Raw genomic sequence first — 27,009 nt, forward strand, 5'->3', positions numbered from 1 at the left:
TTCAACTTTTCAACCTTGTTAGCTAGCAAATACACTGAACAAAAATATAAATGCAACATGTAAAGTGTTGGTCCCATGTTTCAGGAGCTGAAATCAAACATCCCAGAAATATTCCATACACACAAAAAGCATATTTATCTCAAATTTTGTGCGTAAATGTGTTTATATCGCTGTTAGTGAGCATTTATCCTTTGCCAAGATAATCCATCCACCTGACAGGTGTGGCAAATCAAGAAGCTGATTAAACAGCATGATCATTACAAGGTTGCACTTTATGCTGGGGACAATAAAAGGGGGTGGGGAGTGATGAGGAGTATTTCTGTCTGTTATAAAGCTCCATTGTGGAGAAAACCTCATTCTGATTGGCTAGGCCTGGCTCTCCAGTGGGTGGACCTATGCCCACCCATGGCTGCACCCCTGGCCAGTCATGTGAAGTCCATAGATTAGGACCTAATTCATTTATTTCAATTGACTGATTTCCTTATATGAACTGTAACCCTGTAAAATCTTTAAAATTGTTGCATGTTGCATTTATATTTTTGTTCAGTATAGATCCAAGTAGGCTAAACGTGAAATATAAAGATTAGCTGGCTAATCACTAGCACGTGGGCTTGAGAGAGTGTTGATGAGACCTGTGTTAATTTTCTATGGCATAATGCCTGCTACAAGAAATTAGTAATTATTAGTGAATGTGCATTATGCATGGTTCCAGTTAAATTTGTAACAAAAAATAACATTTTCATAGACAGCCTTGAAAGCCAGGTTAGTGATTATTGCACAAAAAAAGCAGGTTAAACTATTTTGATAAAATAATAAAATTGTCAGCAGGTCTTCTGGTTGTGGAAGGCTTATATTTACTAGGTATAACTTCACAAGCCCTGAATTCATTAGATTATTGCTGACTGTTTGAAATGCAGTGTATTTGACCTTCAATAGTCCAACAATGCTTTTTTAAGAGACAACATAAAAATAAATAAAAATCTAGATCTACAGTACCAGTCAAAAGTTTGGACAAACCTACTCATTCAAAGGTTTTCTTTATTTTTACTATGTTCTACATTGTAGAATAACAGTGAATACATCAAAACCATGAAATAACACATATGGAATCATGTAGTAACCAAAAAAGTGTTCAACAAATCAAAATATATTTGAGATTCTTCAAAGTAGCCGCCCTTCGCCTTCATGACAGCTTTGCACACTCTTGGCATTCTCTCAACCAGCTTCATAAGGAATGCTTTTCCAACCATGTTGAAGGAGTTCCAACATATGCTGAGCACTTGTTGGCTGCTTTTCCTTCACTCTGCAGTCCAACTCATCCCAAAAAAATCTCAATTGGGTTGAGGTCGGGTGATTGTGGAGGCCAGGTCATCTGATGCAGCACTCTCCTTGGTCAAATAGCCCTCACACAGCCCGGGGGTGTGTTTTGGTTCAATGCCCTGTTGAAAAACAAATGATAGTCCCACTAAGTGCAAACCAGACGGGATGGTGTATAGCTGCAGAATGCTGTGGTAGCCATGCTGGTTAAGTGTGCCTTGAATTCTAAATAAATCACAGACAGTGTCACCAGCAAAGCACCCCCACACCATCACACCTCCTCCTCCATGCTTCATGGTAGGAACCACACATGCAGAGATCATCCGTTCATCTACTCTCCGTCTCACAAAGACACGGCGGTTGGAACCAAAAATCTCAAATTTGGACTCATTAGACCAAAGGCCAGATTTCCACCGGTCTAATGTCCATTGCTCGTGTTTCTTGGCCCAAGCAAGTCTATTCTTCTTATTGGTGTCCTTTAGAATGGTTTCTTTGCCGCAATTCTACCATAAAGGCCTGATTCACAGAGTCTCCCTGGACAGTTGATGTTGACATGTGTCTGTCACTTGAACTCTGTGAAGCATTTATTTGGCCTTCAATTTCTGAAGCTGGTAACTCTAATAAACATATCCTCTGCAGCAGAGGTAACTCTGGGTCTTGCTTTCCTGTGGTGGTCCTCATGAGAGCCAGTTTCATCATAGCGCTTGTTGGTTTTTGCGACTGCACTTGAAGAAACGTTAAAAGTTCTTGAAATATTCCGTATTGACTGACCTTCATGTCTTAAAGTAATTTTGGACTGTCGATTTTTTTTCCTTATTTGAGCTGTTCTTGCCATAATATGGACTTGGTCTTTTACCAAATAGGGCTATCTTCTGTATACCAACTCTACCTTGTCACACAACTGACTGGCTCAAAGAAATTCCCCAAATTAACCTTTTTGGTTACAACATGATTCCATATGTGTTATGTCATAGTTTTGATGTCTTCACTATTATTCTACAATGTAGAAAATAGTAAAAAATAAAGAAATACCCTTGAATTAGTAGGCATGTCCAAACTTTTGACTGGTACTGTATATTGTGAATCGCCCATAGGTTTGAAAAAAATCAAGATATGACTTTTTGGCCATATCGCCCTAGTCACACTCTCCTTCTGTCTGGAGTCAGTGGATTTAGGACCACAACATTATTTCACACGCTACTGATGAGAAAAAAACTGAAACATAGAAGAAAGTTTAGTTATGCAGGAGACTTTTCTGCTCACGGTAGCTTTCACTGAGTGGACACGCTTGTGTAATAACATCTTTGCTCACGGCTCTTCTTTTGTATTGGCCTGACATGCTGGCCGCACCGCCCACGTTGCGAGCGCGAGCATTGCAAAATAAATGTACACATACATGTTATTCAATCATTTCATCCAAACTGCTCGCGAGCATCTGCGTAGCCAGGCGCTAAAATAGAACTGTGTTCTATTTGTGACGCTTGATGCGCTGCAAGTTCCGCCTCTCTCATCTCCTCATGGGTTTTAGGAGCATATACCCACGTGGGAGATTGAAAGATGAACTGAGGTCCACACTCCAGTCAAGTTGGCAGTGGTAATGCACCTTAAAGTTGGTTGCAACCGCCATATAAAGTCCAAAGAAGGAGAGATCACTAGAAACTAACTCTGTTTACCCTTTTATCTGTGGATTAATTGTCGGAGTAGAGGACCTTGTGCATTTCAGGTAAAATAACAACCCAAAGTTTATATCCCAGGACAAATTAGCTAGCTGCAGCAAACTAGCAAGCTAAATTGCCATAAATGTTTAACGCTTTTTGACCTGTCCCCAAATATATTGTTTTGATATTTCAACCTGTGTGTCCTGATTGTGTCTAGTGTGGGTGGACAAAATCAACAAGCGCGCAATGGCGCACACGCCCGGTCTAGTCAGAATGTTACAAGTCCTGCCAGAGAGGAAGAGGCGACTCAAGAGGACTTACTCCGCCCAAAATCTGTCCACGTGAGATAAGCGCTCATTAGTTGTGCCTGTTGTTCACATGCGTATGTTCCCTCTCATTGGCTAGAATAGTCTCAGCTGATCTCGCCTCCTCCTGCCTACCTTCCCTCTTTGAGGGGTCCTTGCTATCTGTGATCTTTGGGACATCCCTACCCCCATTGAAGTTTACATTTTAAATGGTTCTGGTAAGGGTTAGGGTCAGAATGTTCCACGGATCCCATATAGCATTGGTGGTGTTGCTCTTTAGTACCCTTGCAGGTGCAGTGGAGTTTATAACAAGACAATGCTAATTTCTGTTTACGAACCCTTGTCAGAGTTAGCACTTCTCGCTTCAAAAAAGTGAGACACTGAGTTCGGCTTTAATTGACAGGCTTCTGTTTACCAGATATGACATAGAAATGGTAAAATAGTAATTTCATGATGATTACCAAATAATTCCTCTTTGGGATTCATTGCCCATCATTTAGCAGTAGGTAGTTGTCAATTGCGGTGAATTCTCACAAGTAACATTAGGTAGCAAAGGTATCGTGTCCCTTATTACGACATGGTTTTATAGTAAAGATTGGGCTAACACCATTACCAGGACCGTAAAGTAAACCAATAGCCTACCAAGTTCTGCAAGTAGCGTTATAAGCAGTTAGTGGGAGCTTCTTCGTTTCAAAGCCCCTATGAATCGGCCAGCCGGTGCTGGAATCTGGTGTAACTAACTATACAGTGGGTGTATGTCTGGAGAGTTCTGTGGATGAGAATGATGGATGAGGAGTCAGATGACAGGCCTGGCCTGGTTTGGTTTTTCGGAGCTACTCTTACTCTCCTCTGCCTCTCGTAATCTCTCTCCAACACTCGTACCGTGCCTCAGAGGGACGAGGTAGACCCCCCGCAGCGCAGGCAGAGCGCTCCAGTGCTTTAATGTTCTCCAGCTGGAACTGACGCAGCTGTGACATGCAGTGACGCAGGCGGGGTGTCAGGTAGCCAACCTACTGACAGGCTGACATCAATCACGCCTACTTACCAGGCAGCATATTAAGTAACACGCCTCCTTTTCTTTCTGGAAAGGTTCCCGCCTGGAATGTGAGCTTTTGAACAGAGAAACAGGTGTGTTTCAGAGAAACATGGTATTTGCTCCTGTGGGTTTGTCTTCATGTCTGTCTGTCTGGCCCCCAGCCTAATGCGGTTCTGTACACAAAAGCTCTTGGATTGCACAGTAACCAGGGCCGTAACCAGGGTTTGTTTTAGTGAGGTCCGGACAGCGGGGTGGCGTTTGGGGTGTGGGGATTCTTCTATACAATTTAAAAACTCTAAATGCTGTTTGGAGAACAGCAAAAACAAGCAAAAATTTCCGCAGATCATTATTACCTTGGCTGCTGTAGCTTCATTCACCTCAGTCGATTTACAAACACATTGCCTATTAGCTTTACAATTAGCCGCTACACGTTAACTCACATGAACACAACCCTGGGATCAAAAACGATCATTTAATACGTACATAACAATCTGTTAGCACAAAAAGTATTTTATTAACAAAAAAGTAAACAAATTCCTTTGGCTTTACAAAATAAAAAAAATGTGTGGCAATTTTACAGCTAATTTCCTGCAATTACACATTTTGCCATGGCGTGGGGGACATTTTTGCAGTTTTAAAGCAACTTTCCTGCAATTCTACACATTTTGCCATTACTTATGCCATGATAATATGATATCTGAGTGAGAGTGACTAACAAAATCAATGGGCCCCCCTGGAGGTCAGGGCACCTGGTCATGTGCCCTGGTTTCCCAGTCGGTAATTTGGCAATGATTACTACAAGTTTAGATCGCTGTCTAGACTAACTACACTAATTTACCAACCTTTTTTTTTTTACTGAGTTGGGCTAGTTGAGTGACTGTCAGTGAGTGACACAAAACGAGGAAAACTGCTGATATATACACTACATTACCAAAGGTATGTGGACACCTGCTCGTCGAACATCTCATTCCAAAATCATGGGCATTAATATGGAGCTGGTCCCCCCTCTGCTGCTATAACAGCCTCCACTCTTCTGGAAAGGCTTTCCACTAGATGTTGGAACATTGCTGCGGGGGACTTGCTTCCATTCAGCCACAAGAGCATTAGTGAGGTCGGGCACGAATGTTGGGCGATTATGCCTGGCTCGCCATCTGCGTTCCAATTCATCCCAAAGGTGTTCGATGGGGTTGAGGTCAGGGCTCTGTGCAGGCCAGTCAAGTTCTTCCACACCGATCTCGACAAATCATTACTGTATGGACCTTGATTTGTGCACAGGGGCATTGTCATGCTGAAACAGGAAAGGGCCTTCCCCAAACTCATGCCACAAAGTTGGAACCACAGAATCATCTAGAATGTCATTGTATGCTGTAGCGCCATGGAAACCCATTTCATGAAGCTCCTGACTAACAGTTATTGTGCTGACGTTGCTTCCAGAGGGAGTTAGTGAGTGAACTCGGTAGTGAGTGTTGCAACCGATGACAGACGATTGTTACTCGCTACGTGCTTCAGCACTCGGCGGTCCCCTACTGTGACTTACCACTTCGCTGCTGAGCTGTTGTTGCTCCTAGATGTTTCCACTTCACAATAACAGCCCTTACAGTTGACCGGGGCTACTCTAGCAGGGCAGAAATGTACAAACTGACTTGATGGAAAGGTGGCATCCTATGACGGTGCCACGTTGAAAGTCACTGAGCTCTTCAGTAAGGCCATTCTTCTACCATTGTTTGTCTATAGAGATTTCATGGCTGTGTGCTCGATTTATATGCCTGTCAGCAACGGGTGTGGCTGAAATAGCCGAATCCATTCATTTGAAGGGGTGTCCACATACTTTTGTGTATATATATATATATATATATATATATAATGTGTGTATTTAACCCCCTTTTTCTCCCCAATTTCGATCTTGTCTCATTGCTGCAACTCCCCAACGGGCTCAGGAGAGGCGAAGGTCGAGTCATGCGTCCTCCGAAACATAACCCGCCAAACCGCGCTTCTTAACCTGGAAGCCAGCTGCACCAATGTGTTGGAGGAAACACTGTGCAACTGACGACCAGAAATCAGCCTGCAGGCGCCCAGCCTGCCACAAGGAGTCACTAGAGCACGATGAGCCAAGTAAACCCGGCCAAACCCTCCCCTAACCCGGACGACGCTGGGCCAATTATGCGCCGCCCTATGGGACTCCCAGTCACAGCCGGTTGTGACACAGCCTGGGATCAAACCCGGGTCTGTAGTGACGCCTCAAGCACTGCGATGCAGTGCCTTAGACCCGATGCAGTGCCTTAGACTGCTGCACCACTCGGGAGGCCCTTATATATACGATTTTTGATTACTCTATGTCTTCAATATGTAGTTACGGCCCTGACAGTAACTTACCTACATTTTTTATGATAATGAATGAAGATATCTTATTGATTGCCAGAGGGGAAAATGTGTGTTTAGAACTAGTGTGGTATCATGCAATCTTCATGTGTGAAGGGCTTTTATCATGAGAATATCAATGATGATTTTTGGGGTCTTTTTTTTTAAGAAGCAACATTTATTCTTCCTGTGTTCCACACAAAACATAGAACATGGCAAAATACAGAACACTAATGGACAGGAACAGCTAAGAACACTGAGACTAAAGAACAATACGACTAGACCTATTTCAAAAAATAAGAAGAAGAAAGAGAAAATAAATCACAATAAATATTCAATAGCTTTTAATAGTTTTTACTAGCATCTCTATCGTGTTCTAAGGGCAATGGTTCCCAAACTGGTGTTCGCGGAGGTACTGCAGGGAGTCCGCGGCAAGATAAAAAATAAGTAAATGAATATTGCTAGCGACAACAGATGAAATACATTTACCCAACGGGTCTATGGAAGAAGGTAGACGGTGCAATACAACACAATACAATGTAATATTATTAATAGGGCTGTTCAATTCCGGTCCTACTGTTTTTTGTTTCTACCGGGTACTAGTTAATTGCACTCACAAGGTGTCCCAGGTCTGAAGTCCCTTATTAAAAGGAGAAGGACGAAAACCAGAAATGCTTCGGCCCTCCAGGACCGACATTGAACAGCCCTGATCTACAATATACACTTCGATGCACAACAGGACCTGGGAGACTCACAGGGATCCACAGTATTCCATCAATGATCCAGTTTTCAACTCAATACTTCTTGTATTCCCTACATTTTGGGGTTTGAAAATAAGTGCACTGTAATTTAAGCTTTAAAACTGCAAAATTGTCTCTCTTCTCCATGGGAAAATGTGTAGAGTTGCAGAAAATTTGCTTTAAAACTGAAAGGGGTTGGGGTGGGGGCTTTAAAATGTTATTTCACATTGTCTGAGACTTGGTTAGTCTGGCCATGTACTGCAGCATTCATAATAAAACTCATTGTATGCAATTTCTTTGCACACGCTAAAGTCGGAGTTGTGTTCGGATTTTGATGGGGTACCTGATGAATTTGCCATCACAAAATGGGTCCCCGGGCCCCAAAAAAAGATTGGGAACCCATGTTCTAGGGCAGTGGTTCTCAACCAGAGGTACTAGGACCCCTGGGGGTACTTGGCCTATCCACAGGGGGTACTTGAAAAGACTCATGAGGGAGTACTTCAGGGGTACTCCGGGCAAAGCAAAATTCAGTTGGTGGTACAGTAACTAAAAAAGATTGGGAACCACTGTTCTAAGGCACACTCGGTTGAGTCAATTCAAGGCTTGTGATTTCAACAAAGCCCAGTAGAGGGAAACCTATCCCAAGCAGAACAAACATTCACATTGAAATGTTCAATAACTACAGCTCTCCGATCACTCACTATGTTCCCAATCTTATGTTGAACGCCCACTCCCACCCAGGATTGTTTTGGACGGTTTTCCTTTCCGCTCTTTTCATTTCTGTTCACACTTGTGTTTGTTTGTGCCTGAGGGTATGACTGGTAGGTATGGGAATGAGAGAAGACAATGGAGTTTTTTTAAGTACAGAAGCACAAAGAAGCCATAGTGGTGCCATATGGGAGCTTCCTCTGCTCTGAATTTAAACCCTGAACTCCAAACAAATACAGATAACATATTCAGCATTTCTCCATGGTGGCTCGCATCCACATACAAAACCCTAGGTTGGACATGTAGAACTGTGGTGTGTATCTTTGTGTTTGAACATGATTTGAAACTTAGTCAAACATGCACATTATTGCATGTGTCCAGCAGTAGTTCTTGTATCACAGTATGAATACACTCATGTTTTGTCGATATGCCTGAAAATTGGCTAATGTAACACTTCCGATGTGCCAAGTGTAATGATACTCATATTTCAGAAATGTATTTGTACTTTCAATACATATTGAACAACAATTAGCCCAAGAGTGTGCTAAAGGAAACAATGTATACTCTCGCACTGCACAACATGTACGAGCGAATCAACCGTGGTAGCCTACGGCGTCACTGTAATACTCAACTGAAAGGTAAATAAAGTAAAAACTGATGATTAAATCAGAAGGCCCATTCAGACGGCTTTGAACCGAGCCGCTGTGGAGAAAAGCTGTGCAAGTGCCAGCGAGGGAAAGACGTGGGCGGACATTTTTGATGGAAACTAAATTTAGCCTGGCATCTGTTTAAAATAGAAACCCTCCATAAATATTTATGAATGAAGGGAAGACTATGGTCTCGGCGATGGGAGTGGGGGGAGGAGAGAAAATGAGAGAAAGTGGGAGCCCGATTCACCTGAAAACCTATTTTTAGATGTTCTGCCTCTATTCCCAGCACGGAGAGGCTATTTTTTGCAGCGCAGAGACAGAAGCGATCGTGCTGCAGATGCACAAATAGCCATACAGTCAGTGTCTAGAATCCGCCAGAGGAGGATGAGAGAGAGAGGGAGCGATGGCACCGGTATTTTTAGAACACAACACATTCTCACACTCTCACACACACGTACATACACGCACAGCGCCCCTAGCAATGCCACCTCGTTCAATATAGAATCCCCTCACGCTCAGTATGTACACTACGAGCGAAATGCCCTAATGTGTCGCAGTATTGAACAACCTGTGCTCTCTTAATTCAATTACAATTTAAGGGCTTTATTGGCAGTTACATTGCCAAAGTAAGTGAAATAGATAATACATAACAGTGAAATAAACAATATAAAATTAACAGTAAACATTACACTTATAAAAGTTCCAAAATAATAGACATTTCAAATGTCATATTATGTATATATACAGTGTTGTAATGATGTGCATATAGTTAAAGTACGAAAGGGAAAATAAATAAACATAAATATAGGTTGTATTTACAATGGTGTTTGTTCTTCACTGGTTGCCCTTTTCTTGTGGCAACAGGTCACAAATCTTGCTGCTGTGATGGCACAGTGTGGTATTTCACCCAGTAGATATGGGAGTTTATCAAAATTGGATTTGTTTTCGAATTCTTTGTGCGTCTGTGTTATCTGAGGGAAATGTGTGTCTCTGTTATGGTCATACTTTTGGCAGGAGGTTAGGAAGTGCAGCTCAGTTTCCACCTCAGCTTGTCTTGTCTTGAGAGCCAGGTCTGCCTACAGCGACCTTTCTCAATAGCAAGGCTATTCTCACTGAGTCTGTACATATCCTTATTTTTGGGTCAATCACAGTGGTCAGGTATTCTGCCACTGTGTACTCTGTTTTGGGACAAATAGCATTCTACATTTTTACATTTTAGTCATTTAGCAGACGCTCTTATACAGAGCGACTTACAGTAGTGAATGCATACATTTCATACATATCATACTTTTTTTTCTGTGCTGGCCCCCCGTGGGAATCGAACCCACAACCCTGGTGTTGCAAACACCACGCTCTACCAACTGAGCTACAGGGAAGGCTAGTTTGCTCTGTTTTTTGGTAAATTATTTCCAATGTGTCAAGTAATTATCGTTTCCTCATGATTTAGTTGGGTCTAATTGTGTTGCTGTGTGGGGTCTATTTGTGTTTGTGAACAGAGCCCCAGGACCAGCTTGCTTAAGGGGCTCTACTCCAGGTTTATTTCTCTGTAGGTGATGGCTTTGTTATGGAAAGTTTGGGAATCTCTCTCGCTCACTCTCACGCTCTCTCTCTCTGCTCATCTCAGCACTGAACAGTCTGTGCTCCTACATAGTAATAAATAATACTTTTGTGGATGCTTATATTTGTCCTGTTTCACACATGTACAAGTGTGTTTTATACGCATGTGGGAATTGGAAATGTGTTTTTTCCATATCCCAACTCTCCCTGAGACAACCTCGGAGAGTGGGGTCACGGCCAGTGTCTCCCCCATCGCTCTCTGTGGCTACAGTATCTATAGTATTCTGTCATATGAATGGAGGAGGGCTTCAGCATCGATTACATAACACACTGTATTAGACCAGCGTCGTGTCCTCATGCAACATCCCAGGGAATGAAGTGGATGGCAAATTGAATGGAGTGCCTACTGTAGCCATATATATTTTTGGCTTGCCTATTGTTCTCTCCATTTGATTGACACGTTTTTGGTTTTAATCCTAAAACAGGTACAGTGGCAAGAAAAAGCATGTGAACCCTTTCGGAATTACCTGGATTTCTGAATAAATAGGTCGTAACATTTGATCTGATCTTCATCGAAGTCACTACAATAGACAAACACAGTCTGCTTAAACTGATAACACACAAACAATTAAATGTTTTCATGTCTTTATTGAACATACTGTGTAAACATTCACAGTGCAGGGTGGGAAAAGTATGTGAACCCTTGGATTTAATAACTGGTTGACCCTCCTTTGGCAGCAATAACCTCAACCAAACATTTTCTGTAGTTGCGGATCAGACCTGCGCAACGGTCAGGAAGAATTTTGGACCATTCCTCTTTACAAAACTGTTTCAATTCCGCAATATCCTTGGGATGTCTGGTGTGAACCGCTCTCGAGGTCATGCCACATCATCTCAATCAGCATCTCATCTCAATCGAGGTCAGGACTCTGACTGGGCCACTCCAGAAGGAGTATTTTCATCTGTTGAAGCCATTCTGTTGTTGATTTACTTCTGTGTTTTGGGTCGTTGTCCTTTTGCATCACCCAACTTCTGTTGAGCTTCAGTTGGCAGACAGATAGCCTTACATTCTCCTGCAAAATGTCTTGATAAACTTGGGAATTCGTTTTTCCGTCGATGATAGAAAACTGTCCAGGTCCTGAGGCAGCAAAGCAGCCCCAAACCATGATGCCCCGTCTCCACCATACTCTACAGTTGGGATGAGGTTTTGATGTTGGTGTGCTGTGCCTTTTTTTCTCCACACATAGTGTTGTGTGTTCCTTGGAAACAACTCAACTGTAGTTTCATCTGTCCACAGAATATTATGCCAGTAGCGCTGTGGAAAATCCAGGTGCAAACTTTTGCAAACTTCAGACGTGTAGCAATGTTTTGTTTGGACAGCGGTGGCATCTTCCGTGTTGTCCTCTCATGAACACCATTCTTGTTTAGTGTTTTACGTATCGTAGACTCGTCAACAGAGATGTTAGCATGTTCCAGAGATTTTTATAAGTCTTTAGCTGACACTCTAGGATTCTTCTTAACTTCATTGAGCATTCTGCACTGTGCTCTTGCAGTCATAGCCACTCCTAGGGAGAGTAGCAACAGTGCTGAACTTTCTCCATTTATAGACCATTTGTTTTACTGTGGACTGATGAACATCAAGGCTTTTAGAGATACTTTTGTAACCCTTTCCAGCTTTATGCAAGTCAATAATTCTTAATCTTACGTATTCTGAGATTTATTTTGTTCGAGGCATGGTTCACATTAGGCAAACTCAAATTTTGTGATTGTTTTTTATAGGGCAGGGCAGCTCTAACCAACATCTCCAATCTCGTCTCATTGATTGGACTCCAGGTTAGCTGACTCCAATTAGCTTTTGGAGATGTCATTAGCCTAGTGGTTGACATACTTTTTCCAACCTACACTGTGAATGTTTAAATGATATATTCAATATAGACAAAAAAAATACAATAATTTGTGTGTTATTAGTTTAAGCACACTGTGTATGTCTATTGTTGTGACTTAGATGAAGATCAGATCAAATTTGATGACCAATATATGCAGAAATCCAGGTAATTCCAAAGGGTTCACATTTTTCTTGCCACTGTATATAACATATTGTGTAGATATCATTTTTTACTTACATTGTATGCAATTTTGCAAACAGAAAATACAGTCATTGTATAAATCGTGTTCCTGCATATAGACATAGTACTTTATGCTGTGATATATTCAATATAACAGGTGTTTTGGCGATATAATGTACTATGACCACAATAATGTATGAAGTATGTACTGTATACATCTGAAATGATCTATTATGTATCCATACCCATTTCTATGCACCTGACTGCCAGCAAAAGAAATCCCTCCAGTGGGGTTCCCAAAGTAGAGCAGAAAGTTTGAGTTTGCCATGAAACCACTGGCTCTACTGTTTAATAGCTCATCGGACAAACGACAGATGTTAATGTTGTCTAATTGCCTCGTGTCATCAGACGAGAGACGTCGACGGGGAAAGTTCTAGCTCGGGTCAGTTTCAATTACGTATTCCATAACGGTTTTAGCATGAAGGTTTTTTTTTTCCTTCATATCACTCCGCACTAATTATTTGCAAAAGGATCGAGGTACATCCAGTCTCTGTCCAAGAACCGCCACGGTTTCTGCAAACGGTTTTCGGGCTCTGGAGTTCATCAGAACCTGCATACCAAGTGGAGCAAAGCTTGGATGGTAACGGAGGTTGTGGGACTGTAGATGTGGATCAAGGTGTAAATGCCTTTATTTGGCTGGAGACGGACCATGCCCGGTGTCATCGGGACACTCCACTCTACCTGAAGAGTCTATAGTCTATAAATAGCCCACCTCACATTCTACCACGTCAATACTGAAGGGCTATTTTTAACCCCCCCGAATCCTACATCACGCTGATCTTGCAGCCCAATCAATGCGTGGCTCCATCCCAGTTCCCTCGACTATAGGCAGTGCAGACTCTTGGCCGCATCTCAATAATCTACAGTGGCTTCCTTATCTCGTCTCCTTCCCTTTGTCTGCGCAGATCTGAAAATGCTCTGCTGGTGGATGTGATGGGGCAGATATGTAGTGTAGAATTCATTTGGGGGGGGGGGGGGGGGGGCTCCTTTGATCCACCTGTGTTTTTAAGATCTGTCGCAGATGAAGGGAAGGAGACGAGGAAAGGAAGCCCCTTTAGACTATTGAGATGCGTTATTATCAAAGAGAACTGTTCATGCATGTCAACCTTTGCTACGCATGGCAGAGATGCAGTACTCTGAATCCATATGGATGTGTTCATATCTATATGAATTGCCTTAAATATGGTTTATAGTTTATAGAATTGCCATAAAGATGGTTTTATAGTTTATAGGAGTCCTGGTAGCAGCTACCTCAGACTGACCCTTGTCATCAAATAGCCAGTTCCCACAGTCTGACCAGCCAACACCATTCAGATACACTGTTCTTCCTGAGTGCCATTGAAACGTTTTCTGACGTACCCAACTCCACAATGCGTTATTATATGTTTTTGTTGCCCTCTCAACCACAAATGTTTTCTTTCATATCAGGTTTATTGGTGTGACTTGGAACAATGATGGGCCTTTTTTTAAATGCTGCCATTTCCTGTGCTTTTAATAAATCACATTCATTGTTGAAAGGGGTTCATGCGATGATTGACGCCATTTTTATATTTTTAGTTTGGGGGAGTTCTGAAATGAACTTAATTTGTTGAGGAGGGGTGGGGGGGGGGGGTTGATGCCTTTGTCTGGTCTACCTGAGACCCTTTGGTGATGACTAGACATCAGTCTCAAAGAAAAGTGCATTGTTGCGAATTATTCAAATCTTTTGTGTATTGTGCGATAACGAAATGTGAGTGTATGCTGTGTGCACAAGGTGCGTTCAATCTATTGAGTGACAGAGCATCATTTTTAAGAAGTTCCAATGATTTTTGGAGCATGATTATTATGATGATGATCATTGATGAATGATAGGAAGAAATGAGTGAGAACTGGATGTTGAGAACAGTGAATTATTTCCTCATCTTCTCTCTTCCTCTTTTATCTCCCCCGTAGTTTTGATGTTGAGAATGGATTGTCGGTGGGGCGTAGCCCTCTGGACCCCCAGGCCAGTCCCGGCTCCGGCCTGGTGCTCCAGGCCAACTACGCCCACAGCCAGCGCCGGGAATCTTTCCTCTACCGCTCCGACTCTGACTTTGACCTCTCACCCAAGGCCCCCTCGAGGAACTCCTCTACTGCCAGTGAGCTGTAAGTGCCCCCCCCTCTTCCTATTGGTTAATGTCTCCCTCTGTGACCTTTCACCTTCCTCTCATATCTATTGGTAAGTGTCATGGCAGAGATGTCTCACTGTAGGCCTTGATGATACAAGGTTTTCCACTCCAAGGTCAAATCGTATGTGGAAAGCAAGTCGTTTCTTGGATCGCTTTCCAAAAGGGAATTCCAATTGCAAAGCATGAGGAACATGTTAGGCCAATTTGAAATCTTTCCCTTATACTACAGTAGTTTGTGTGGTCCCTTAAGTTATTCTGTGAAAGAGCCTACGAAGTGGACTGTATCTTAAGCGCTTTATTGTGCTTTTTTTATGTAGCACAGTTTTATTAGCACAAAAAGCTATATTAAACCATATTGCTCTGCGGGTTTGGAAAATCTACCGTCCTCCAGTTTGAAAGCCCCTATTACTGAAACCAGCAGTTCTTTCCATCCCAGCACGCTTGCATGTCAACTCTGCTTCAGTAGGATTAGACATAGACAAAGTCGGAAAAATTGGCCACTTCCATATTTTTTTTCTTCTTCTTCTGCCGTTTGTTTTTCCAGCCTACTGTCAGCTTAAGCCAGTTTCCACGTGTCTGAACACCTTAGTTTGTGATTAATCGGTTGCAGGTCACCAACTCTTGCCTCTGTTTTTAAAGGGAAGAAAGCTTGAAGCACTGGGAAGTCAACTGGTTATCTCGGTGAGAAGAACTTGACAAAACACTGACTAGGTTCCCTCAAAGGCCTGTCCTGCATTCTCCATTACAGGTTTCAGAGCCATTGTCCCCTCCCCATGGCACCAGTGACTAAAACTTTAGCCCTCCCCTAGGTTTTTCCTGTGACCCCGGAGAAAGCCATTTTTGTTTTGCATGTGAAGCTTCAAGAAAATACCTTAGCATAACTCCCCAACCCTGTAACTTAACCAGTTGCACTTTAATTTCTCCCTACCTCACGGTTCATAAAATGTACAGTGCATGGCATCCTTTGTTTGACCTGCATTTCACCTGGCCTGGTCTACCTTTTTCTGTTTTCTTTGCTTTAATGTCAGTCTGCAGGTTGTTGAAGTTTTATTACAGACACTGATCAACTGTCCTGATTAAGGATTAGGATTATTGCAAATGTGTAATGTGCACAGTAGTCATTAGTACCACAGTAGTCATTAGTACCACAGTAGTCATTAGTACCACAGTAGTCATTAGTACCACAGTAGTCATTAGTATCACAGTACTCAGTAGTACCACAGTAGTCATTAGTACCACAGTAGTTATGTTGGATGAATTAACCTAAATATTGTATGCGCACTAAGTGGTTGCAATTTTGTTTAACTTTTTCACTGATTCCATTACTGTACTTTGAAAACATCAAGACCAGAGCCTAAACCAATATCTGGATGTAACCTCATTTTGTTCCGTTTTTTTTCTCCATTGTAGACATGGAGAAGACATGATTGTGACACCATTTGCACAGGTTAGTTTTTGGAAATATTCTGCCCTTTCCTGTGTTTTTCAGCCAAAACAAATGATTCACCAAATGACCTGGGGTGGTCTCGGGGTCTAGGCTGCTGCCACTGGAGCACATGACCAGTGTACTGCTGCTAGCATAGGTTTGAATCCTGCCCATTGCTCTTTCAGCAGTCTCTCTTCTACCTTTTACCTCTCTCTCTCTCTCTAGCCAATAGACATACAAAATACTTAAAAAATAGATATATGGAATGAGATTTAGCTTCACCTTCGTTAAGCACACCGACACAACAAGGAAATAACTCATAAATCTGACTGAACACTGACTAACGCTGAGTAACTAAGACTTAAAAAAAAAAGAATACCTATAAATAGGTTGTTGCCATTGGTCCAGTGAAGTCACAGCTGTCACTAGGCACCGGTGACACTAGTAGAGAGGACCACCGGAACAGCCTTTGGCATGTGGCTGGCGCATCCCGGCAGCTGGGCCTATGACGGGGGAAGTGCGTCACAGCTGGACTCACTTTACTGAACAAGCTAGGAATCTAATACGGCATTCCCTCGATATGGCTGCTGACTGGTAAGACACCCGCAGGAAACCAGATACCGTCTCTTTTAATGTGCTGACTCAAGATTTCGATGGGCGCCCAGACTCTGACATGTATGACGTATGGGGGGTGGGGCCTATAAGGTACACTATACATACAACAGTATGTGGACACCCCTTCAAATTGGTGGTTTCGGCTATTTCAGCCACACCCGTTGCTGACAGGTGTATACAATTGAGCACACAGCCATGCAATCTCCATAGACAAACATTGGCAGTAGAATGAACTTACTGAAGAGCTCAGTGACTTTCAACGTGGCACTGTCATAGGATGCCACCTTTCCAACAAGTCAGTTTGTCAAATTTCTGCCCTGCTAGAGCTGCCCACAGTCAACAGTAAGTGCTGTTATTGTGAAGAGGACACATCTAGGTGTAACAACGGCTCAGCCGCGAAGTGGTAGGCCACACAAGCTCACAGAACGGGACCACCGAGTGCTGAAGCGCGTAGCATGTAAAAATCGTCTGTCCTCGGTTGCAACACTCACTACCAAGTTCCTTTCTGCCTCAGGAAGCAATGTCAGCACAAGAACTGTTCGTCGGGAGCTTCATGTAATGGGTTTCCATGACTGAGCAGCCGCACAAAAGTCTAAGATCACCATGCGCGATGCCAAGCGTTGGCTGGAGTGGTATAAAGCTCACCGCATTTGGACTCTGGAGCAGTGGAAACATGCTTCACCATCTGGGTTTGGTGGATGCCAGGAGAATGCTACCTGCCCCAATGCATAGTGTCAACTGTAAAGTTTGGTGGAGGAGGAATAATGGTCTGGGGCTGTTTTTCATGGTTTGGGATTAGGCCCATTAGTTCCACTGAAGGGAAATCTTAATGCTACAGCATACAATGACTTTCTAGACGATTCTGTGCTTCCAACTTTGTGGCAACAGTTTGGGGAAGGCCCTTTCCTGTTTCAGCATGACAATTTCCCTGTGCACAAAGCGTGGTCCATACAAAAAGGGTTTGTCGAGATTGGTGTGGAAGAACTTGACTGGTCTGCACAGAGCCCTGACCTCAACCCCACCGAACACCTTTGGGATGAATTGGAATGCCGACTGTGAGCCAGGCCTAATCGCCCAACATCAGTACCCGACCTCACTAATGCTCTTGTGGCTGAATGGAAGCAAGTACCCGCGCGGAAACGTTCCAACATCTAGTGGAAAGCCTTCCCAGAAGAGTGGAGGCTGTTATAGCAGCAGAGGGGGGACCAACTCCATATTAATGCCCATGATTTTGGAATGAGATGTTCGACGAGCAGGTGTCCACATACTTTTGGTACTTTTTTGTAGTGTAGCTTTTGGCATTCTGACAAAAATATTTTACACAAACAATTGAGGTACCTTACATTCAACAGCAAATTTGATAGGATACAAACACTCACAGAGTAAATATGAATCCCACTAATCTAGTGTTGAAATAACAATTTGTATGTGTTTTTATTCATACATGATGGACCTCAACTACCACAATGTAGAGATGACGTACCCTATTTATCTTTACCATTCTTGTAGGTACTTGCCAGTTTGAGGACGGTAAGAAGCAACTTCGCCGTTTTAACCCATCAGCAAGATCGTCAACCCAGCAAGTAAGTTCAATCTACACCTCTCATACCCAAACTTGCATGTCCCCCAAATCCTTTAAGAATGAAGTGAACAGGAGATACAAAGTAGATATAGATATACATTATATATATATACAGTGAGGGAAAAAAGTATTTGGTCCCCTGCTGATTTTGTACGTTTGCCCACTGACAAAGAAATGATCAGTCTATAATTTTAATGGTAGGTTTATTTGAACAGTGAGAGACAGAATAACAACAACAAAAATCCAGAAAAACACATGTAAAATTTTTATAAATTGATTTGCATTTTAATGAGGAAAATAAGTATTTGACGCCTCTGCAAAACATGACTTAGTACTTGGTGGCAAAACCCTTGTTGGCAATCACAGAGGTCAGACGTTTCTTGTAGTTGGCCACAAGTTTTGCACACATCTCAGGAGAGATTTTGTCCCACTCCTCTTTGCAGATCTTCTCCAAGTCATTAAGGTTTCGAGGCTGACGTTTGGCAACTCGAACCTTCAGCTCCCTCCACAGATTTTCTATGGGATTAAGGTCTGGAGACAGGCTAGGCCACTCCAGGACCTTAATGTGCTTCTTCTTTAGCCACTCCTTTGTTGCCATGGCCATGTGTTTTGGGTCATTGTCAATGCCCTGGCTGAGGGAAGGAGGTTCTCACCCAAGATTTGACGGTACATGGCTCTGTCCATTGTCCCTTTGATGCGGTGAAGTTGTCCTGTCCCCTTAGCAGAAAAACACCCCCAAAGCATAATGTTTCCACCTCCATGTTTGACGGTGGGGATGGTGTTCTTGGGGTCATAGGCAGCATTCCTCCTCCTCCAAACACGGCGAGTTGAGTTGATGCCAAAGAGCTCTATTTTGGTCTCATCTGACCACAACACTATCACCCAGTTGTCCTCTGAATCATTCAGATGTTCATTGGTAAACTTCAGACAGGCATGTATATGTGCTTTTTGAGCAGGGAGACCTTGCGGGCGCTTCAGGATTTCAGTCCTTCACGGCGTAGTGTGTTACCAATTGTTTTCTTGGTGACTATGGTCCCAGCTGCCTTGAGATCATTGACAAGATCCTCCCGTGTAGTTCTGGGCTGATTCCTCACCATTCTCATGATCATTGCAACTCCACAAGGTGAGATCTTGCATGGAGCCCCAGGCCGAGGGAGATTGAAAGTTCTTTTGTGTTTCTTCCATTTGCGAATAATCGCACCAACTGTTGTCACCTTCTCACCAAGCTGCTTGGCGATGGTCTTGTAGCCCATTCCAGCCTTGTGTAGGTCTACAATCTTGTCCCTGACATCCTTGGAGAGCTCTTTGTTTGGAATCTAATTGATTGATTGCTTCTGTGGACAGGTGCCTTTTATACAGGTAACAAACTGAGATTAGGAGCACTCCCTTTAAGAGTGTGCTCCTAATCTCAGCTCGTTACCTGTACAAAAGACACCTGGGAGCCAGAAATCTTTCTGATTGAGAGGGTGTCAAATACTTATTTCCCTCATTACATTTTTACATTTTAGTCATTTAGCAGATGCTCTTATCCAGAGCGACTTACAGTAGTGAATATATACATTTCATACCATGCATTTTATTTTATTTCCTAGCCCCCCGTGGAAATCGAACCCACAACCCTGGTATTGCACACACCATGCTGGCTTTGCAAACACCATGCTTTACCAACTGAGCCACAGGGAATGCAAATCAATTTATAACATTTTTGACATGTGTTTTCCTTGATTTTTGTTGTTGTTATTCTGTCTCTCACTGTTCAAATAAACCTACCATTAAAATTATAGACTGATCATTTCTTTGTCAGTGGGCAAACGTACAAAATCAGCAGGGGATCAAATACTTTTTTCCCTCACTGTATATTTATAAACTTTACTCAAACTGGTATATCTGTGTCCATAGGAGAACTGGCAGTAACCCACCATCCATGTGCAAGACAACCTTAGCAGGTGAGGGTTTCTGAAGTGTGTGATTGGTTGAGTTTGTTTGACTATTCATTCAGTAGTTTAAAGTTTTTTTTGCTTTACAAAAGTTGGCGAGATCTTAACAAGGTTGCCTCCATCATTGTTTGATTGATTAAACAGAACTGATGATATAACCATCCATAGAAACCGCAAAGGGGACTTGCGTCATTGGACAACATTCTAGATTGAATCATTGATTCTTGAATTAATGTTGAACGTTAAAAGCACATTGAATCGTGGGCTCATCTCCTTGTGTGTTGTCCTTGTGTGGGTGTGACAGAGGAACCGTTCCAGCAGCTGGCCGTAGAGACTCTGGACGAGCTGGACTGGTGTCTGGAGCAGCTGGAGACCCTGAAGACACGCCACTCCGTCAGCGAGATGGCCTCCAACAAGGTACAGTCACACACACACATTTGTTTTACTATCTTTGTGGGGACCAAACAAGTGATTCCCATTCAAAATACTATTTTCCCTAAACCCTAAATCAAACCCTAAACCTAACCCTAACCTTAACCCCTAACTCTAATTCTAACCATAATGTAAGCCTAACAGTAAACCTAACCCCTAAGCCTAAAATAGCATTTTTCCTTTTGGGGACCGGAGAAATGTCCCCACCAAATTTGTATTTGTTTTACCATCCTTGTGAGGACTTTTTTCTTTATATATATACAGAGAGAGAGATTTTTTATGCAATATTTCAGCCAATGTACTTTTGGTGGCCTCCCAAATTAGAAAGAACCCACTAAGCCAGTGACCGTGTCTCTCTGCAAATGCATTTCGTGCTGATCCTGACTGAGCTAATGTGAAAGGCCACTAATACGATGAATTCCATCAGCGATTAGGAAATATGAATGAAATCTCCAATCCCTTCTGACGTTTGAAAGCTCATTCCATGAATGAATGAGATGGTTGCATGCATGCACCACCAGACCCACACCCTTCCCCCAACTCCCAGTATCTCATGTGTCGAACTTTTTCGTGGTTGAAACGGCATCCCCCATCTCCTCCCCATCCATCCATCCTCATCCCTCTCTCCCCTCCTCCTTCCAGACCAGGGGTTAGTGCTGCCGGAGTGCACCGAAGTGTCGCTGCGCCACTTCTCACAATGGTGCTCATTTAATAAAGTTAGATCAAAGCTGAATCAATGTCTCGCAAGACCACATAATGATTCATTAGTCATTTACATAACAGAAGCAAATATACCAGAACACATTTTTGTTAATGATTTAATATAGTACAAGTATACTGAAGTGTTGTCACGTTCGTTGGAATAGACGGACCAAGGCGCAGCGTGAGTAGCGTTCCACATCTTTTATTAGAAAGTGAAACTTATCAATATACAAAAACAATAAAGAATAAACGAAACGTGACGACAATGCAACTACACATAAACAAACAATACCCCATAACCCACCGGTGGAAAAAATGCTACATAAGTATGATCCCCAATTAGAGACAATGATAACCAGCTGCCTCTAATTGGGAATCATACAAATCACCAACATAGAAAATAAACCTAGACCCCCACATAGAAAATATAAACTAGAACAACCCCCAGTCACGCCCCTACCTACTCTACCATAGAAAATAATAGCTTTCTATGGTCAGGACGTGACAAGTGTACTTAATAAACTACAAATGAATATAATATACTTCAAATACGAGATGTATTTTTCAAGTATATCTTTAAGTATACTATAAATATACTCACTAATATCATTTCACTTCAATACACATATTAAAAGTGCTTTTTAAATAGATTTTTTTTCAGTCTTTAAGTATACTAATATACTCACTAATATCATTACACTTCAATACATGTATTAAAAGTGTACTGTAAATTATTTTTTTGTGTGTGTTTTAGAAACTTTGCTTGTGAGTGATCAAGTACACTATAAGTATAGTTTCAATGCCATTAATGAGTTTCAAAGTGCTTTCTGAATTCCGGTTTAGAAGAGTGCAGAGAAAGAGAAAGTTGACAATGATAATGCATAGCTGAATGTATACTTTTTATAAAGTATGTGCAAAGAAAATAGCACATTACCTAGAATCCTTTTTACAGGTGAAATTTGTATTCATAATATGATGTTGTTCCTCATATTTAGCTTATGAAATTGTTTTGATGTTCATTTTACAACTGAAAAATATTGTACTTTTAATAACACATTGCGCGTTTTTTAAATGTTAATTTATCACTATAATGTGAGCAACGAAAGTGGGAATTGCCGCTGGTGCACAATTACCAAAAATTTACTTTCAAATTGCCACTCCAGCCACAACTGCTTTGTAAATAGCCTGTTGTAACATTGGCTGAGAGGATGCCTTTACATGGCTAGTTACAATAGCCAATATGGTTAATGAGTACAAGTATATTTGTAAAAGTATGCTTAACACATTATAAGTACATTTAATTAATAAATAATATACAGAAATTCTAATTGAAATATAATTTAATTGATCATGCTAGAATACTAATAATATAATGACATTGATTGGTGAACTACATCAAACTTACATTTATACTGAATTTAAATGTTTGTGTACTTCTTATTTAGGAAAAAGATACATCAAAAGTACCTCAAGGGTATTCAAAGAATATTTGTTTTCCTCTTTATCTAATATACTAAGGATGTACTTAAGAACTAAAAATTGTCCCAATTTAGATAATTTTAAATGTATTTAATATACTTAAATGCTAATAAGACACTTATAAAGAATACATTAAATGCATTAACTGTATTTCAAATTGTTCCAACTTAGATAATTACGCAATAAGGCATGAGACCCCAGAGATTATCGTGTGATAAGGGCTATTCTTAGGCCCGAAGCGAAACTAAGGTTGCCAACATATTTAAAAAAAGATTGACAACATGTTTTCATTAAAAACTTTATTTGAATTAGTAAATTACTTTTATTTTATCTGTCCACCAGACGATATAGTCTGGGCAAAAGCCAGTTGTTTCTGAGGTTCTGAAGTTGCTAACCAAACAGGCTGGTCGTTAATTACATTATCATATTTTGACACAGTCGTTCTATTCATTCCACATTTGTAATGGCTCTCGTTGGTGGTAGGAAGAGTAGACCAAAGCGCAGCGTGGAAAGTATCCATGATTCGTTTATTCAAGAAACACCAAAACAAAATAACTACAGCAACCAACCCGAAAGCAAACAGTTCTGTCAGGCACAGACACTAAACAGAAAACAAGATCCCACAAAACCCAAAAGGAAAATGGCAACTTATATATGATCCCCAATCAGAGACAACGATAGACAGCTGCCTCTGATTGGGAACCACACTCGGCCAAAAACAAAGAAATAGAAAACATAGACTTTCCCACCGAGTCACACCCTGACCTAACCAAACAGAGAATAACAAGGATCTCTAAGGTCAGGGCGTGACAACATTGCTATGTTAAACAAATCATTAGCATGTACTGTAGCTAACTAGCAGCGGTTCAATGATGACGAGAGACATGAACTTCAATAAATAATGATTTAATAAATCATGTTTAAATAGGCAACAAGAACTTCAGCTAACAATGAATTAATAAATAATGTATAAATAAGCAACAATTAGCTGATTGTAGAGTCAATAACATAGCTATAGCTAAGCTAACGTTACTTCTCCTTTGCTAGCTAGCTAACCAACTAAAGCTAACACAATCACATCTATTGCCAATTCTTTGGATATATCCATTATAATAATCCTGACAAATGAATTCGCCTGGATCAGAGAAGCTGTCAGTCTCGTCACCTTCATATGCATGGCACAGTGGAGATCACAAAAAAGCAAAGTCAACATGTTACACAGGGCAGATAGGCACACAGCGAAGCTGTCATTGTACATAAGAATTTGTTCTTAATTGACTTGCCTAGTTAAATAAAATATTAAATTAATAAAATAACCATGTTTACCCCCGCTGTACCAAACGATAGGCAAGAAGCATGGGGAAAAAATGTATAGATGCTTTTCTCTGTGGGTGAGGAAGTTTATGAATGGCTGGCTGGGCTGCGGGACTCTGGATGCACATTGATACTTGAAATGTAATAATGGCATCATGACATTTTGCATGAACTATTGTGAATAACTAATAGCTATCAACCAATCAGCATCCTGGATCCAAACTTACCGTTTTATAATTTTAAATATACTAAATTATATTTATCACGGACATACGTCTATGTACTTAAATATATTCATGAAGTATGATTTAAGTATATTTAAATAAATGACAATTCCACTCGGGTAAAATACTAGTATAACATTACTGTAATACCAAAAACACCACCTCATTTCTTATTACATTTTAGGATGGTTAGCTGAATAGTCAACGAAAAGAAACTGCACGCGGCCAAAACCCAATAGACCGTGACACTAGGCAGACCGTGCTTTGATTGAATCAAAATACAGAAAGGCTTATAGTTTAACACCATCTGTGCTAATTCGCTCATGAAACAGTTATTCATGAAGCTCTAAATGAGTATTCCCGTGAAACTGATTGAGATCAAATGATTGCTGTGCAGATGCAATTTGGATGTTATTGCAAAACGTGAAGAATTTATCATCCACAGTGATGATGGCCTATTTTGAAATTAGGTATGCCTAACTTGGTGTTTGAGGGTATTAAAAACAAAACAATTTATTGACAGTGTGGGCGTAGGCATTTTATGCATATTCTACAATGATATTCGATAGGCTATCTGTTGGTAGCCTACAAACTTTAAGAAATGATGATGTCCAGCAAAAGAATAGCACTACAACACTCTTCCAGACGTTTATAGCTTGTGTGATTCCATGATTAGCCTGCCTACGCAAGAGCCATGGGCGCTGGGTACACACACATCCACCCAACACACAAAGGCTCTGTCTGGATGCACACACCACACTCACGCCAGTCACACACACACACGTGTTGGTGTGTTTCATGTGCTGCAGATTAGTCAATGAAAAGGTAGAGTCAGTGGGGGAGGTATCATCCATGCTAGCACCTTGCAACAACTCGCAGGGGAGGGCTCAGTGGTGTTTCTGCGTCACTTCATTTTTCCTATTAAAAAAAAGCATGTTTGGCTTTATGAATATTTCACCCTTTGCCGTACATCTTTGTATGGTCTATTTGACCAACTTTGTATGTTAATGTAACGGTTGTCGTCTGGAATGGAGGACCAAAACGCAGCAGGAATGTGGATGCTCATCTTGACATTTATTTCAAATATAGTGAACACCAAAAAAACAACGCACGAACAACAAAAACAGTCTTGTCATGCTCACACATGCAAAACAAGAAACAATCTCCCACAACACTAAACCAAACAATGACCCATATATAGGACTCTCAATCAGAGGCAACGAGAAAGCACCTGCCTCCAATTGAGAGTCCAACCCCCCATCAACCTAAACATAGACATACAACAAACCAGAAATAACATAGAATACAAACCTAGAACATAACCCCAAAAATCCGGAAATAATAAATCAAACACCCTACTACATAAAACACCACCCCGAACCACATAAACAAAATACCCTCTGCCACGTCCTGACCAAACTACAATAACAAATAACCCTTATACTGGTCAGGACGTGACAGTTAACCATCTTCACCACATTATATCAAGAAATATACTGAATAAATAAGCTGAAATAAAAGATCACAGAAATGTTCCATATGCACAAAAAGCTTATTTCTCTCAAATGTTGTGCACAAATGTGTTTACATCCCTGTTAGTTAGCATTTCTCCTTTGCCAAGATAATCCATCCACTTGACAGGAGTGGCATTTCAAGAAGCTGATTAAACAGCATGATCATTACACAGGTGTACCTTGTGCTGGGGGAAATAAAAGGCAACTCTAAAATGTGCAGTTTTGTCACAACAATACCACAGATGCCTCAAGTTTTGAGGGAGCATGCAATTGGCATGTTGACTGCAGGAATGTCTGCAGGAATGTCTGTTGCCAGAAAATTGAATCTCTACCATAAGCTGCCTCCAACGTCATTTTAGAGAATTTGGTAGTACGTCCAACTGGCCTCACAACTGCAGACCACGTGTAACCACATCAGCCCAGCCCAGGACCTCCACATCTGGCTTCAAAACCTGCGAGATGGTCTGAGACAAGCCAGCTGGACAGCTGATGAAACTGTGGGTTTGCACAACCAAAGGACTGTCAGAAACCATCTCAGGGAAGCTCATCTGCGTGCTCGTTGTCCTCACCGGGGTCTTGACCAGGCTGCAGTTTGGCGTCGTAACCGACTCCAGTGGGTAAATGTTCACCTTCGATGGCTAGTGGCACTCTGGAGAAGTATGCTCTTCACGGATGAATCCCAGTTTTAACTGTAGCGGGCAGATGGCAGACAGCGTGTATGGACTTCTGTGGGCGAGCGGTTTGCTGATGTCAACCTTGTGAACAGAGTGCCCCGTGGTGGCGGTGGGGTTATGTTATGGGCAGGCATAAACTACGGACATCCAACATAATTGCATTTTATCAATGGCAATTTGAAAGCACAGAGATACCGTGACAAGATCCTGAGGCCCATTGTTGTGCCATTCATCTGCCGCCATCACCTCGTTTCAGCATGATAATGCATGGCCCCATGTCACAAGGATCTGTACACAATTCCTGGACGCTGAAAATGTCCCAGTTCTTCCATGGCCTGCATACTCACCAGACATGTCACCCATTGAGCATGTTTGAGATGCTCTGGATCGACGTGTACGACAGTGTGTTCCACTTCCTGCCAATATCCAGCAACTTCGCACAGCCATTGAAGAGGAGTGGGACAACATTCCACAGGCCACAATCAACAGCCTGATCAACTCTATGCGA

The 27,009-nt window shown here is 41.7% G+C and overlaps 1 protein-coding gene across 7 annotated transcripts in view; it reads left to right on the forward strand.

The window, feature by feature from the left end:
- The window catches only part of LOC115156746 (cAMP-specific 3',5'-cyclic phosphodiesterase 4D), a 60,731-nt gene that overhangs the window by 23,729 nt on the left and 9,993 nt on the right, over positions 1–27,009 (forward strand). For 4 of the 7 annotated variants that reach the window (XM_029704386.1, XM_029704392.1, XM_029704391.1 and 1 more), the window contains exons 2-7: positions 14,388–14,579; positions 15,242–15,283; positions 16,013–16,049; positions 18,153–18,226; positions 20,125–20,171; positions 20,458–20,579. In XM_029704386.1, coding sequence (XP_029560246.1) covers positions 14,388–14,579; positions 15,242–15,283; positions 16,013–16,049; positions 18,153–18,226; positions 20,125–20,171; positions 20,458–20,579 — 514 coding nt within the window. The remainder of the gene's footprint in view (positions 1–14,387; positions 14,580–15,241; positions 15,284–16,012; positions 16,050–18,152; positions 18,227–20,124; positions 20,172–20,457; positions 20,580–27,009) is intronic. The other 3 variants (XM_029704387.1, XM_029704388.1, XM_029704390.1) reach the window with 3 other exon arrangements.

The sequence above is a fragment of the Salmo trutta genome, chromosome 21 (genome assembly GCF_901001165.1).
Source record: "Salmo trutta chromosome 21, fSalTru1.1, whole genome shotgun sequence".
Lineage (NCBI taxonomy): Eukaryota > Metazoa > Chordata > Actinopteri > Salmoniformes > Salmonidae > Salmo > Salmo trutta.